The 15,373-nt window shown below is 38.5% G+C and overlaps 1 protein-coding gene across 9 annotated transcripts in view; it reads left to right on the top strand.

Annotated features, from left to right (window-relative positions):
- The window catches only part of LOC132823183 (multiple C2 and transmembrane domain-containing protein 1-like), a 646,464-nt gene that overhangs the window by 452,838 nt on the left and 178,253 nt on the right, over positions 1 to 15,373 (top strand). For all 9 annotated transcript variants that reach the window (XR_009645516.1, XM_060836773.1, XM_060836799.1 and 6 more), the window contains one exon: positions 3,609 to 3,728. Coding sequence is in view for 8 of the 9 variants with exons in the window: in XM_060836773.1 (XP_060692756.1) it covers positions 3,609 to 3,728 (120 nt within the window). In the remaining variant the exon portion in view is untranslated. The remainder of the gene's footprint in view (positions 1 to 3,608; positions 3,729 to 15,373) is intronic.

The raw sequence follows: 15,373 nt of genomic DNA, 5'->3' as shown, positions 1-15,373 counted from the left end.
TTAATCAATTTTTCCATTATATAGTTCCCCCTTACACCTTATAAAATTTAGCTTCCAGGGATGAAGCTAATTTTAAATTTTGAATAATATTAGTTAGCAGTGTCACATTATCTTATAGATATTTCTTATCTAATAACACCATGATCATGTAGAACCAATGAGTGGTGACAATACAAAAAGAGTCTATTTTACTGGTTGTGTCTGTGCCTGTTCTATGAAGGAGCTTTTCACCTAATCATACTACTCTGCCTTTTCCTTATAACTTTTAAACTTCCTCCTTTTGAACAATAATCAGAATCTCATTTGAAACACTCAATTAGTCCTACTTCTACCACATTGCAGATCCTAACAATCACTGCATAACTTTTTTTCGTGTCATCATTTCTTTGCTCAGTTTCCTAAATCTGTGCCACCTTAGTCTTGATCCTACGACCATTGGAAACTCTTTCTCTCTCTCCACTCTGCCCAGATTGCCAATAATTTTTAATACCTTGATCAAATCACCCCTCAACATCTTCAGTCTTTCTACTTTTGTAAACTTTTCTGCACCCTCTATAAAGTCTTTACATGCTTCATAAAGTGCTTTTCCCAGAACCAGGCCCAGTATTCTATTTGAAGCCAAATTAGAGTGTTATACAAGTTAAATGGAAATTTTTCACTGTTGTACTCCATGCCTCTTTTGATAAAGCACACAATTCCATATGCTTCATTAACTGTTCTCTCAAACTTTCAATGATTTATACACATTACAATTGTGTCCTTTGCTCCTGCCCCACTTTTAGAATAGTGTTCAATCATCTCTCCAAATTCTTCCTATCAAAATGAATTGCTTCACACATGATGTTAAATTTCATCTGCCACTTCATTACATCAAGCTGCTTATGTCCTTCTGAAGCTCTACACCAGCCAAATGATGGTTCAGAATACTTTGATATTTTGCATTACCTGTATTTTTAAAATTCAACTCCAAAGTCGAGATCACAAAATTTATCAGGAAGAGCACTGGTCCATGAGGCACTGCACGACAAAATCTCCTCCAGTCTGAAAATCAACCAGCTACCATTGCTCTGTTTCCTTTTTTTTTAGCCAATTTTGTATCACTTGAGCTGAAACTTACATAAGCTCTAAGTTTGATCCTAGGCCTATCACTGGCGCTTTATCACAGGTCTTTTGGAAGTCCATGCAGTACTACTACCTTTAGCCTTTTCTGTGACCTGATCGGACTCTAGCTACAATTAAGAAGCAATGAAGAACAATTGACATATAGCTCTACTAATTAAAACTCTTCTCCTTATCAATTGTAAATCTTTCCAGTGTCTGAACTACCTTTCTTTACCATGATACAGATAATATCTTCTTCCTTAATAAAGACAGATGTAAAGTATTAACTTAATACCTCAGCTGTGCCCATTACCTCCTGGTCAAAATTCCCTTTTTAGTTTCAATTCAGTCCCAAATCTCTCCTCATCTTTATACCATATATATTCCTGGTTCTCAATTGTATTATCCATTGATGTTTGCGCTAGCCACATTTTTCTGCTTCATCTTAAATTCCTACCTCTGTTATCATCCAGAGAGATTTCAATTTGTTTACTTCCCTTGTCCCCATTGCAAGGAATGTAGATGGATTGAAACAACATGTTATGACATAATCTCTGGAGCAGGTGCAATTTGTAACCCAGAGGAAGGGATATTACCACTCTACTAAAACAGCCCTCATTGTAGGAATTTATCTTGACTGTTCTTTAGCTATTGCTTCCGTAATTTGGGTCTGATACTAATCCGTGTTTTCAATTAACTGGTCTAGATCTATTCTTATGCCCTGAAATTAGCTTCCCTCCAGTAAATTGTTCTTTCTCTGGATACAAAGATTGCTGTCCTCAACATGATCCACTTGACTCCTCTCATTCCTGAGAAAAACATCTAGCAATGCCTTCTTCCTTGTTAGACTAAAAAGATACTGCAGTAAATCTTCCTTACCCTCTCTTCCCTTTATGTTATGTCCTCGCTATAACTACTTCACAATTCTTTCATGTAACTTCCTTCAAAGTTTGTTTCTCAGGATCTTTCCCACTTACTGGCAGCATGTGGGCTACACTGAGCAATGTCATTGCACCTCCACTTTAGTCAAATCGATTTTGTCCTTTACCCATCTGAGATACTTTTGATTTACAGAAGTGTGTTGTTACTCATAAGGAGTATTGCCACCATCTTCATCTCCTTCCTACAGTTATTTTTGAACTTTATCGGCAGATAAAGATTTAAGGTTTCAGTTTTGAGACATCTTGGCTGAAACTGAATGTGTAAAATGGTTGCTCCTGTGAAAGGGAGGTAGTTTAAAACTGTTAAGGAAGAGGTAACCTTAGTCAGAGTTGAGTTTTAAAGTTGTAGATCAGAAGTGTTTTGTAAAAGTTGTGAAGGATTTATTTGAAGCTGAGAAAATTTAAGCTTTTTTGTAAAAAGGCTTCAGAAAGTAACAGGTTCTCAAGATAGGGCATTGAAGCCGTTGTTAAATTAAGTCTTATCAACTTGAACTAGAAGGGAATCCTTTGTTCTGTGAGTACTGTAAAGGTGGGTTTTGCGATTAAATTGATTGTATTTTATTGTGAGTTTCAAGATCTTTAAATTCATATTATATGTGAATGGTTTTGTTAATTTATCTTCATCTCTTTTGCATAATAAATTTGCAGCATTGTGTGTTTGTGTTTATGTGAAAGAGTACCTCATTAATTCAAAATAAAAGATCTATCAAGCCAGATGGGATCTGATTTGTCCAGTAGAAATCAGCTTGGATCATAACAATAATATTAGTATCCATATGGTATGTCAGTGGTTTACTAAATGGGACACATGATGTAAGTATGGGTTTGAAACCCTCTAGGTAAAACATTTATGCTCATTTTGGACTGAAGTGGGATTCTCCTCATTTTTAGATTTTATCTTTTGTATTAATTTCTTGAATTCCCTCCCTTAGTGACGTTGTGTGTCTTCCTGTATTAAATGGACAGTAAGGTATCTTACCACCACCTGTCAGGAATAACTAGGGATGGACAATAAATGCTGGTCCAGCCAGCAATGTCTATATTCCATGAATGGATAAAAGAAATTACAGATTTTGCTGAGGCATTGAAGAAATTGCAGAATGGAGAGGAAATTTAACCTAAGGTAGAAGGCCAGCCATGATTATTTTGAAAGGTAGAACAGACAAGAGGAGCTATATAATGTATTTCTGCTCTTAGTCTTTATGTTGTTGCGTGAACTGGATTCCACTGCTTTTCCCACCATTTTCCCTGACCTTTAAGACATCCCCACTGCCAGAATATGCAGCTCCCTCTCTACTTTGCTTCACAGCTTTTTTAGAATTTCCACCTCCGTCTGTAAAGAGCAAGTAGGTTGTGACATAAACTATTGGGTTTCTTTGACTGCTTTACCTCATTCATTGCAAAGAGGATTTTGTTTAGTCAAGATGTTTGGGTAAGTATTTTACCTTCAATAGTTTTTAAACATACAAAAAGCAATATTCTCATAACCACCCTGAGGTTTGACATTCCTTTAGTTGTTATCAAATAGTGGGTAAGAAATATTAACATTCATCTTGCCTTTCCCAGCTACTCCAGAAAAACTACTACCGTGTGAGGCGCTGCATCATGGTACTGGTCAATACTGGTCGTTACATTAACAGCTGCTTTGAATGGGAATCACCACAGAGGAGTCTCACTGCTTTCCTGGTATGTGGAATTCACAGGCTAAATCACCACAGAAATGTTTTTATATCTTGGATGTATTAATGAAATGCATAGTCATGCTCACTGACTGAAACACAGTCTGACTTGTCCAGAAAAGGGTTTATCAACACTTCCAATTAAATTCAGTGAAATAATGTATTTATGTTAGGCTTACCTAGGAACACTTTGGCACTGTAGTAAGTATATTAAGAAATAATTTCCACTGAGTGGAATAATAAATTAGTTTACATAAGAGTGACGATCATGAATGTTGATTGAAAGAGAAAGAAAGGCCGTGGGAATTTGTTTAATGCAAAATGCTTTGCAATCCATGGGTCAATCTCTTGTCTAACTGGAGCTATCGTGAATTCAATAAGTAATGCTTCCTCCCATAAAACCCAGTTTGTTTTGATTTTAATGGGAGGTTGCATGATGTTTGTGAGCCTGAAGTGGAAGGATGAAACTAAGAGGTTGAGATTCTTCAGTTCCGTAAATGTTTTCTATCTCTCACTGAAACCCAGCCAGATTGACTATCTGCCTAGTGGTGCAAGAAGGGATTTTAAAACAGGAAGCCATGGTGAGGATCTATGGAATAGTCTGAAACAGTCGGATATCTGATGATGGAGGAGGGAGCCCTGGGCAATAATGTGGCAATAGGGAGTGGTCAGAGTAAAAATATTCCAAGGCTTCTTTGGAAGAGCCATGCTTTACCTCTGTAACTCGCATGATGGAATAAGCTGCCAGAGGAAGTGGTGGAGGCTGGTACAAGTACCGCATTTAAAAAGCATCTGAATGGATATGTGAACAGGAAGGGTTTAAAGGGATATGGCAAATATGACTAGATCAATTTAGGATGTCTGGTCAACATGGATGAGTTGGACCGAAATGTCTGTTTGCGTTCTGTACATCCTTATGACTCTATGACTGATCCACAGTTCAACTCATGGAAGATATGACTTGATGTGGAAACACAATAGCTGCTGGGGGTGGATCTGTCTAAAATACAGGTTGGGTAATCTGAACACAACATGTGTGTTTAGAGATAGACCCCTGTCACATACTGCAGAAAATGGCATTCGTAAGAACAGGTTGAGATCAGAATGAAGTAGGAAGATTCCAGGATCAGAGAATGGCTATTTATTTTCTTCATTTTAACTCCCTCTTTCAGCTGGTGAGGTGTGGTGGTTACTATTTCAGCTTGCAACTTGTAAAATTGATAGGTACCATCTGATGCAGCAGAATCAATGGAAAATAACTATTTCACTTTCCCTGGTCTACCCAAAGAATACTGCTGTTCAATTTGGGTTCAGGAGCCATCACACTGATGCGGTATACTTTTGAAATTATTGACCTGTTGATTTTCTCTATTAACACGTACTGAACCTTTGGATGTCCAGGAAAAACATCCTCCTAAGAGAAATTGACAGCAAATAAAGCATTCCCATTGATGTAGAACCTCAAAAAAAACATGTGCTTGTATCAAATCCAGTAATGCCTACCCGAACACACTCTGCACTTGACAGACTAATGATAGCCCCATCTCTCAAAGCCACACTCCTGCTTGACTGCAAATAAACTGCAAGTATCAATATTTCCAACCTAGTAACTTATCTGAATAGTGACATTCCAGGTTTTAACCTTGCAAAAAAATCTACCAACCATTTCATGACTGGCTGTGAAAGATGTGACCTCTTTCGCCCCAAGTGAGGAACAGCTCAATTTGTGCTCATCTAACTGTGGCCAACCAATTTAGTGCATTGCCCACGTTCCTTGAGATAGCCATTGCTGGTAGCAACACAACTATTCACACTGAAGCTGTTGGATTGTTAATTCTAACATCACACTATAAGTATTTCCTAAAACTGCCAAATGAATAATTAAAAGAATAACTTACTGGTTTTTCTTTCTGCGAGTCAAAAATACATTGATAGGCTAATTTGACTGACAGTTGAATCATTACCAGGCTCAATTCTGTCATCACTGTCTATGCATGCACACTTTCCAGCACAATACTGATCAGGCCAGAGCTCTGTCTGAATTATTTCTCCTGAACCAAAGGGCACTAAGGCTAATTCCAATTCCTTGTCTCAGCCCTGATTGAGAACAACTAATGCAGCACAGGCTAGATATCAAGCTTTAAAACATTTTGAAAATTAAGGTGCTCTAGATGCTGACAATTTAGACTAAGAATAAAACAAAATACTGTGCAGGTCTATTAGTGTCTGTGAAGAGATAAATAGAGTAAACCTTTTATACTACTTAGCTCTCATCAATCCAATAGTAGAATCATTTCTTTGAAATCATTCATGGGGATTTGAGTTTCGCAGGTCAGGCCAGACTTATTCCTATGTGCTCTTGAGTGGATGGTGTGAGCTGCCTGTTTGAACTGCTGCAGCCCTTTGGCATGTATATAAACCCACAAAGAAGCATGTGTAGGATTTTCAATCAATGATAATGAAGGAACAGGGATCAAGTTCCAAATCAAAGTGGTGTGTGACTTGGAGGGGAACTTATACATAGTGGTATTTCATCCATCTGCTGCCCTTATCCTTCTAGGAGGCCGAGAATGCGTGTTTAGAAGGAGCTGTTGAAGGAGTCCAGGTGACGTGCTGAAATACATCTTGTAGATGATACAGACTTCTGCCTCTATGCATCGGTGGTGAAGGGGATAGATATTGGAGGTATTGGATGAGGTGCCAGACAAGCAGGCAGCTTTGTATTGGATAGTGTCAAGATTATTTAGTGTTTGGGACAAACATTATGGAGACAGGAGATCAAATACCTACCACAGAATTCATAGTTCTTGCAGTCATAGTTTTTATATTGCTGGTCTAGTTTAGTTTCTAGTCAATGAAATCCCCTCCTAGAATGTTGATAGTGGCGGATTTAGTGATGGTAATGACATTGAATGGTATGAAGGGATTGCTTCATTCTTCTTGGAGGTAGTCATTGGCTGGTATTTATATGGCAAGAACATTACTTGCAGCTTATGGGCATAGGCTGATTAAGTATCTGAGGATTGACAAATGGAGGGGACTATTGTGTAATTATTACATAAAGTGAATCGAATTTACTGAAGATTTGCATCTATGACTCTGACAACAGGACACATTCCTCTCAGCAACTCTGGCTGAGGATAGTTGCGACTGCTTAAACCTCTTCATACACTACAAATGCCATTTCCAGAGCGAGAACAGCAATACCAACTGAAATTAATATAGCACCCTTAATGTAGAAAATCTCACTGGAGTGTATTGAGATGCCAAGACAAAAGAGAGTTTTCAGAAAGGAACCAAGAGGTTGTCAAATGTATTAAAAATGATTAGTTTACTTGATGTTATTAATATCACATTGGAGACTACAACGAGCCCAGCTAAATGTTAATGTCCTATAGTTAAAGATTACTACTTGTAAATCCAGGTTGATATGTAACTTGAAGGGCAATGCAACCAGGTATTAAATTGATGCAGTTGCAATATAAGTGATTTAATAACATTTTCTGAAACTTGTTGTGATCTTCTGTCTTTACATACAACAATAATTTGATTTCTCAAGAAATGTAAAGAACTAAATACTTGACTATCCCTTGATCACGTTGAATTGCTCAATGATCTTCACACAAAGAAGTTGTTTCCAATATTATTTCCATATGGATTTTCTTTGTTCCTTAATGTCATGAGTTTAAAGTTTGCTGAGGAGTTCTATTTATAGAAATTATTGCAGTTGGAAGCATTGCTTATTCATTATTGGTCACACATCAAAAGTATGATTAATGTAACTAAGTTTACAAATCCTCCTATGTAATGTGTATCTGGAGCTATTCTACTATATTGTGTTTCAGGTACCAGCTACAAGAGCTTCACAGTCTTGCAAATAGGAGAGGATTGAGCTGTGCTCATTTGCAAATGTTGAATAAATATAGCAGTAGGGTCCATTGTGCTGAAGGTTGTCCACGTGAATAATTTAACTCTGCAGGTTTATGGTGGAAACTCAATTTAGTTTACAAATATGGACAGCATAAACTATCCTAACCTGTTCTCATATTAACTAGAACCAGTTAGTAAACTGGCCATACTGCTACTTAGCAATGATATAGGTTATTTTGCAGACATATTGGTACAAATGCACAGTTAATAACTTGAAAATTTGTAATGAATCATTCAACATTTAGTGGTCATTTTCCACTTATGATAACCTGGCTCCCTCCTTCCAGAATTACACATTCAGATTCACTCACCTTGATAAAACTCTGTTAGATAGAATCCTCAGCATATTTGCCCACATGGTCTGTATTAAAGTTACTTCTCCATACAAGCATGCTCGCATTCTCATTACTTCTTCTCACCCAGCCTCAAATTCCTCTTGCCCTCCGTGTACTGTTTTGTTTATTGTGTAACTTTGGGTCCAATATCAAGTTTAAAATGCACCTTCCTTTACTTGCCATTATATTTGTAGGTCAAACTGAATGGTCTCCCAAAAATATTCTGTTTTTCTGCTGAAGTTATGTTGAAAGGATGGATTGTGAAATCTAAACAAGCGCAAATGTGATGCTAAATGTTTTGACAGATTGATCTTAATTTTCAGCTGGTTACAATCTTTTAATTTTCATTATTCTTATAAAAGGCTGTCAAGTATTAATCAAACACATTAAATAAAGCAATATTGCAAGATTCAGCAATGTAGTAATGTAGAAATGCAGGAAGGTAAGCAATTGATGTGAGGGTGTTTAATTTTAACCTAATTCAACTGACAGGAGTTGAGAAGAGGATCTTGAAAGTGGAAAAGCTTTTCTGACTTACCCTTCCTTATTTAAAGCCAATTGCCACAGTTTATAACTACTCACTCACATTAGGGGTTGAAATGCATGTTACAAGCTAGCAAGAGACTCGGAATTAATGCAAATCATGGTCATGTTGTGTTTAAAATTACCATCTCAGAATGATTTTAGGTTACAATGGAGGCTGAAGTCAGTTTACTGAACTGGATGGCATAACCAATGCATTTCCATTCCTCATGTAACTGGGACTGATAAACTGATCAAAGATAATATGCAATGCTGAATTCATACCAAAGATATGAAATAATGTACAAGACAAATTGACAATCAGTAACAACCTGCAATGTTCTTTTCACCAATCCCTGAGAAAAGATTTATGTTTGGATGCTGCAGGCAATTGCACTGCCATCTGGATAGATAGACAACAGAGAGGCAGGAAGAAATGAGAATTCTTACCCAGATTGCTTTGTGTGACTGAACGATCAAAAGTCACCCTTTCCTCTCACCTTATCTGTTTCACTGAAAGGCAACTGGTGCAGAATGGTAGGCAAGGTGATAGTTGCTACATTCAGAGAAACCCACAATGCCAAAACTTAACTCCAGATGTTAAGAATGTAAGAGAAATGCTGAGGCACAGTAACATCTGCCTATCTTGAGGCTGTAGTGACATTTAATAAAAATAGTGAAACTGCAAAAGAGGCTAATCAGCAGATATGCTGCCTCTTCAACTATCCATCACCTTAAATATCTGGTAAATAGAAGCGCTGTAAACTTTTTAAGCAGAAGCTCACATGCAAAAGTCGATACATCATTTTAAAGGATCAACTTCTAACCTTTTTTTATGGGATTGCAGGTAATTTGCTGGGCCAGCATTTTTTTGTCTGCATTAAATGAGACTTTTCAGGTTGTATTCTCATCTGTGTGACACTATTCAGCATTTGCATTTGATATTTTACACAGTTAATTTCTGGTCTGAAAGCCCCCTGGGATTTGAACTGTAGCGCTACTTGAGAGAGGCAGAGTATTGATCAGCTAACATTTCCCTTACATTTTTTGTATGCCATAAAATTAATGAGACTTCAAGCCAAAAATGTCAAAGTACTCCAATAAGCAATGATGATTAGTTTTACATTTACAATCTCCGGTCTGTTCAAATTAATAAATTGCGGATTATTAAAAAAGCCTAGCTTCTGCTTACTGAGCACTCTCTGCCACATGGGGCAGTATACTTATGCAATGTTTGGGATAATCATTAAATTCACAGTATGCTTTGTTTGCTTTGATTATTATATCTTTAAGAACACATAATGGTATTTTTGAGATTATCTCCCTCCTTAAAGAAAAATATATCATAAAAGCAATAACGTAGCTTTGCAATCATTTGAGAGGAAAGATTTATTTAGATTCATGAGATGTTGGCATTGCTAGGTGGGCCAGCAATTGTGGAGCACCCCCTAATTGCCCTTGAGAAGATGATGGTGAGGTATCGCTTGAACCACAGCAGTCCATTTGGCGCAAGTAAACCCACAATGTCATGAAGTGTAAAAGAATGGTGTGCTGATACTTTTGGAAGTATTTTATTTTCAATTGCTAACTAACTTACAAGTTATCCAACAGTTGGTGACTACTTTGTAATGTCTTCTTTGGAAAGATGTGTATTTTGTTTGGCATCAGTTAATTTTAAGTTGACCCTATGACAGCTACAACAGGGTGATAGGCAGAAGTATGCTTTATGTTTGGCAGTGTGAATAGAAACACTGATCAAATCAATTGGGATCAGCTGTCCAAAGATAGACTGATAGATGTTTGGTTTCAGTCTGTTGGCATAGTTTGGGAGGTGGGGGACAGATTGATAAAGCAATCTGGAGGCTTGATTTCTAGCTAGTAATCTTTAACTTAGTGCTTGAGGTGCATTCTATTGAATTGTTCCACAAAATTTTTCATGTAACTGCCTTTTACATTCACTGAGGGAACTGCTGTGGGTTTGCAGCTCTTATTTTGCATTTTTATCTCAAGTTTCAAACACAAAGTTGTTCTTAACTTATCCCTATGATTGTTTGTATTTAGCTACACTCTTTAATGACTTCTAGTCTTAATTTATGCATAACATTTTGCTGTATTCTTGAATTTCCATTGGGTTTTCACCTTGAACTGGTTGCTCTGATTGTTGGGTCCCATATGTACTCAGCAATGCTATTCTAAGGTCAGGTGCCTATATCGAGTGAGGATGATCTTCTGATTTGTTCCCCTGTTACACAAAGATTAATTACAATGAATTAAGCAAAGTATATGTTTTGTCAGACACTGGCAAAAATACTTTGGAGCCTGAAGTAACTTAAGGCTTATAAAAAGGATGAAATCTTGTTTTGAAGAAGGGTCACTGGACCTGAAACAGTAACTCTGCTTTCTTTCTTCAGTTGCTGCCATATCTGATGGTTTTTCCAGCAATTTCTTATTGTGTTTGTGATACCCCACATCCACAGTTCTTTGTTTTTACGAAATCTTGTGCTGCTATTGGGGCAGGAAGCAAGTTGTCAGCAGGAATGTAATGAAATGGGAGGCCAAAAATCAGCTTTGCAATGGAAGAATGAAACCAATCTATTAAGTTCACTAAATGTGTTCATCAATGCATGTCATACATGCTAATTAAAAAGCAGTCTCACCAGAATTAAGCACCACTTTTCAATTGTTATTCAAGAGTGAGCAATGCACGCCTTTAGATTTTTGACTGCATTTTAGACCTGTGTAGCAGGTGCATTAGTCACGGTGGTTTTGAACAGAACAGCCACTGGGTTTTACTGTCCTGGAAGAGCGTCATTCAGTGATGTGGTGATTGAAATCAGATGGAGGCAGTTTAACGGGCATGGGGCAGGAAGGCTGACTGAGGGAGTGTGGAGCAGGAAAGAAGGCAGACTGTTTGGGACAGGGAGGAAGGCAGGGAGACCATGCAGGAAGCAGACAGGGAGAGAGCTCCTCTTCAACTTAACCTGCTGCCACCAAAGGGAGATTGAGTAGCATAAGTACTTTGGAATGCACTTGGATAAATCCCCAACGTACTATGGTGGCCCTGCTCCTTGCTGACTGAGTGCAATACAGCACCCTGATTACTTGAGGCAAAGAAGCCATTAGAAGGATGTTGAAGTGCCCAATTCCCCTCTCACCTGATGATTGCTTCAGTATACCATTACACCATGCTTACTTTAGTGGAGTGTAGGTCTGAGTTTCTATCCATAAGCAACTGACAACTCTGCCATATCAAGCCTTCCATGGCAGTTACCAGCCAATCTTAGGAGGAAGCCGAATGCACAGATGTTTTAACCAGGATTGTACGAGCAACATGGATAGACTCACCTAGCCTTCACTTATGTCTGTCCATAGCATCTGGCATCTTTTCCTGATGTTGTCTAACCTATCTGTAAACCACCATCAGATTTCTTATAGTGGGTTGATTCAACTGCATGGGACCCAGCTCTGTTTTATTCTCCAATTGTCAGGGAGCTCAAATGTCTGATCCTCCATCAACTGTGGAGCCCATGTCCATAATGTGCTTCCCATACTGTGACTCCGAGACTAATCTAGAATATGAACTCACCGGTTGTTATCGTGTGAATGAAGGGTGGAAGGGAATGCTGTAGCGGTACATCATTTAAGGGCTCTGAGTTACCAACCTCGGAACTGGTGGTCAATATTCGGCTGCCTCTTGGTCTTGCTTCTAGTTTCTGAACTGGAGACCAAAAAGAATTAACTCAGCCACAAACCCTTTTCCCACATGTTTCTTTCAATATAATTCTGCATATGCATTGGCTACTACAAATGTGGAGGCACCCTCATAAGACTCACTTTAGAGATGTGGTCCTCTATTGTCAATTCTATGGCCTCTTCCTCACTGTAGTGAGGTGTTTAGGAAGACATGTAAAGTCTAGTGGGTGGCCTTCCTGTTGCCTGCCCAGCCCACCCTGTGACTGATAGGGTCTCATTTCTCTGCCACTGGTATTTTATCCACAGCAGGAGAAAACTGATACCATATGAGAACTATTACTGCTTCAGCTGCACCGCTTGGTAATTGGCAAGCTCCTTTGCTAACTTTCTGGGTCCATCAGAAGCAATTGTCTTAATCCTCCCCCCGCCCTCTTGAACCCAGCTTGCCATCCTCATTCACCTTCCTCACATAGACACTCGAGCCCAGATTTAGCTATGCTCTTTGACAATGGGGTTAGAACAATGGCTTCTTCTGGCTAGTACAGCTGGGATTACAGAGTTGACAGGCATTAAATGGACTGCAGCTCTCCAAGACTCGCTCTAAAAACATTAAAACACTGTTGTCTGCATTATGTGGCCTGCAAGCAGCTGATCGGATTTTGGGTAGGATCCCCCAGCAATATTTTGGCCTGGTGCGCGCAAGGACTATGGCAACCCATTAAATCCAACCCTTGATCATACTGAATATGTTTTTTCACATTTGCAATTAAAGCTTTCTTACATATTGATGGTGTGATATATCTTATTCAAAGATTGTGACTGTGAAACTTGAGGAGGAGACAATCTGTGGCTGAGACACAGCATAACCTCAGTTCCTAACATATAGATTGTTTTACTTTTAAACTTCTCATAGTTTCCTTTGGGAGACCACGAGCTGTTAAACCACACAATGCCTCAGGCAGAAAGCAGTTAACTCTACTCTAGAGCTTCGTTAGGGAAGAAATACCAAAGGCAAAATTTATTTCAGGTTTTGCTTTTCCATTTTTCTAAAATATTAATGATGAAATCTTGTGGAAACTAAGAAGACATTTCTCTTGTTCTGATGTTAACCTTTACCCTATTGTTTATAATATACATACATGGTATGTCTCAATATCTTTTATAGCAAAATTGCACGCTTAGATTTTTTATTTTATTAAGCAAATTACAAAACAGTGTACGAAAAAGCATTTACAGCTGTACACAAGAGACAGCAATTTTACAAGGGAGAGGAGCAGCAAAGCTAGACCCCAAACCCTACCGTTAACCATTTTACAGGGAGATGAGGACAAACCTCAAATCCCAGTTCCACATATGATAAGACAGTGACAATGACATTTGTACATTAGACAATACTGTTACATACAAAAGTGCAGACAATACAGATCCAGCAAGCCCCCGCCCCTCCCGACCACTCTAAGGCAGTCCGCCCCTACTCATCTTCGGTCCACCCCATGCCCCTTCCAGTTCTCGGTCCGCCCTGACACACCTTTCGACCATCTCTAGGACAGCCCGCCCCGGTACCTGCCCGGGGTGACAGCGGTCAGGACGGCCTACCCACCTTCTGGCTTCACTAACCACCCTCAGCATCTTTCAACCACCTCTGGGGCAGCCCGGGGTGACAACGCTGAGGACGGCTACCCGCCTTCTGGCTCTCGGTCTGCCCCTACGTACCATTGGGCTCTCACCCACCCCGATGCACCATCCGGCCAGTGGGCTATCCTGGCACACCTTCTGGCCACCTCTAGGACAGCCCGTCCCCTTCCCTGGGACGACAGCGCCCTTCTGCTTAGAAACCCGTGTTCAACCTTTATCACAGGCCCTGAGTTAATTCCAAATTTCAAAATAATTTGCATATGCTTTGAGGCATACTGCTTAAAACTAACCATTTCGGCATGGTGAAATTAATGTGTATTTTTTGTAAATAGCTGATGTTTATATTGTTTGCAGGTTACAGTTTGGAAAATGAGTAAATATGATGTGACGTTATTCGAGCAAAATGCCTTGTTTAGTAATCTTAGTAGCTGCAATTTTCTAATTGGACAGAGAAGTCTGCATTATTTGTTTCTGGCCCATTTTGAAACATCATTGGAAGCTTTTTTATTGGCTAGATAAAACAACTAAAATATTTGTGTATTAATGAATACACTAAAGTTTTGCAAGTAATTATTGATTGTCATTTTGTAGAAATGTTTTGAGGTCTGAATATTAACAAACTGCAGATTAAAAAAATGTTGATTATGAACAAAATTGAATATTTCTAAAGGGATTGATGAATCAAACAAAAATACTCCCTTGTATCAGTGCTATGCAATGTTAGGTTTAACTTTTTAAGGAATGAAGTGGCCTGTATTTACAGTGAAGATCATGGATGAGGGCATTTCAAACAGAAAAAAACATAAATATGGGTGCTTTGTACATCCTGCAGAAATTAATTGCAGTATATGTTTGCATCTTTTCAAAATGTTTCTTACCTGATAGAGGCTGGACATAGGAGCTATGGGGTCTGGTGGGGAGCAGTGTTAAAACATTACAAGGGTATTATCATTACAAGGACTTTGAAAGGGTAAGGAAATACATAAAACTGAAATAAAAGTGTAAGAACTTTCATAGGCCCTGGCAGCTGGGAGAGATACAACGTATGACTGAATCTGACAAAACGGAAACTTACAAAATAAAAAAACTATATTAGGACAGTGATGACCATCTAATGTGAGCCTTTTGAAAACTGATAACAGTGGTATAGTCAATAGTAGGAAATAGTAGGCAGATTGAATAATTATTTTGCATCAGGACTTAGGGTAAAGGAAGACCATAGTATGTCAGATCTCTCAAGGACACTAATATTGAATTGGGGGGAAAGTTTATAATGTAAATAAAGTAAGGAAGATAATGATGTTAGTAAACTAGGACAATTCCCCAGGGGCCAGATGATTCCTATCTCAGGATTTGGAAGGAAATAGGTGAGAACATTGCAGATGCCTTTATGATAATCAACCAAAACTCTTTCAATTGGGAATTATATTTTAGGAAAATTGTGCATGCTATTCCATATTTAAGCGAGCCAAAACAAGCAAATCAGGAAATTATAGATCATTTAGCAAATTAATTTCAATGTAGGCAAGTGTGAGAC

This window comes from Hemiscyllium ocellatum, chromosome 2, assembly GCF_020745735.1.
Source record: "Hemiscyllium ocellatum isolate sHemOce1 chromosome 2, sHemOce1.pat.X.cur, whole genome shotgun sequence".
Classification (NCBI taxonomy): Eukaryota; Metazoa; Chordata; class Chondrichthyes; order Orectolobiformes; family Hemiscylliidae; genus Hemiscyllium; species Hemiscyllium ocellatum.
This window is presented reverse-complemented; position numbering and strand designations above follow the sequence as displayed.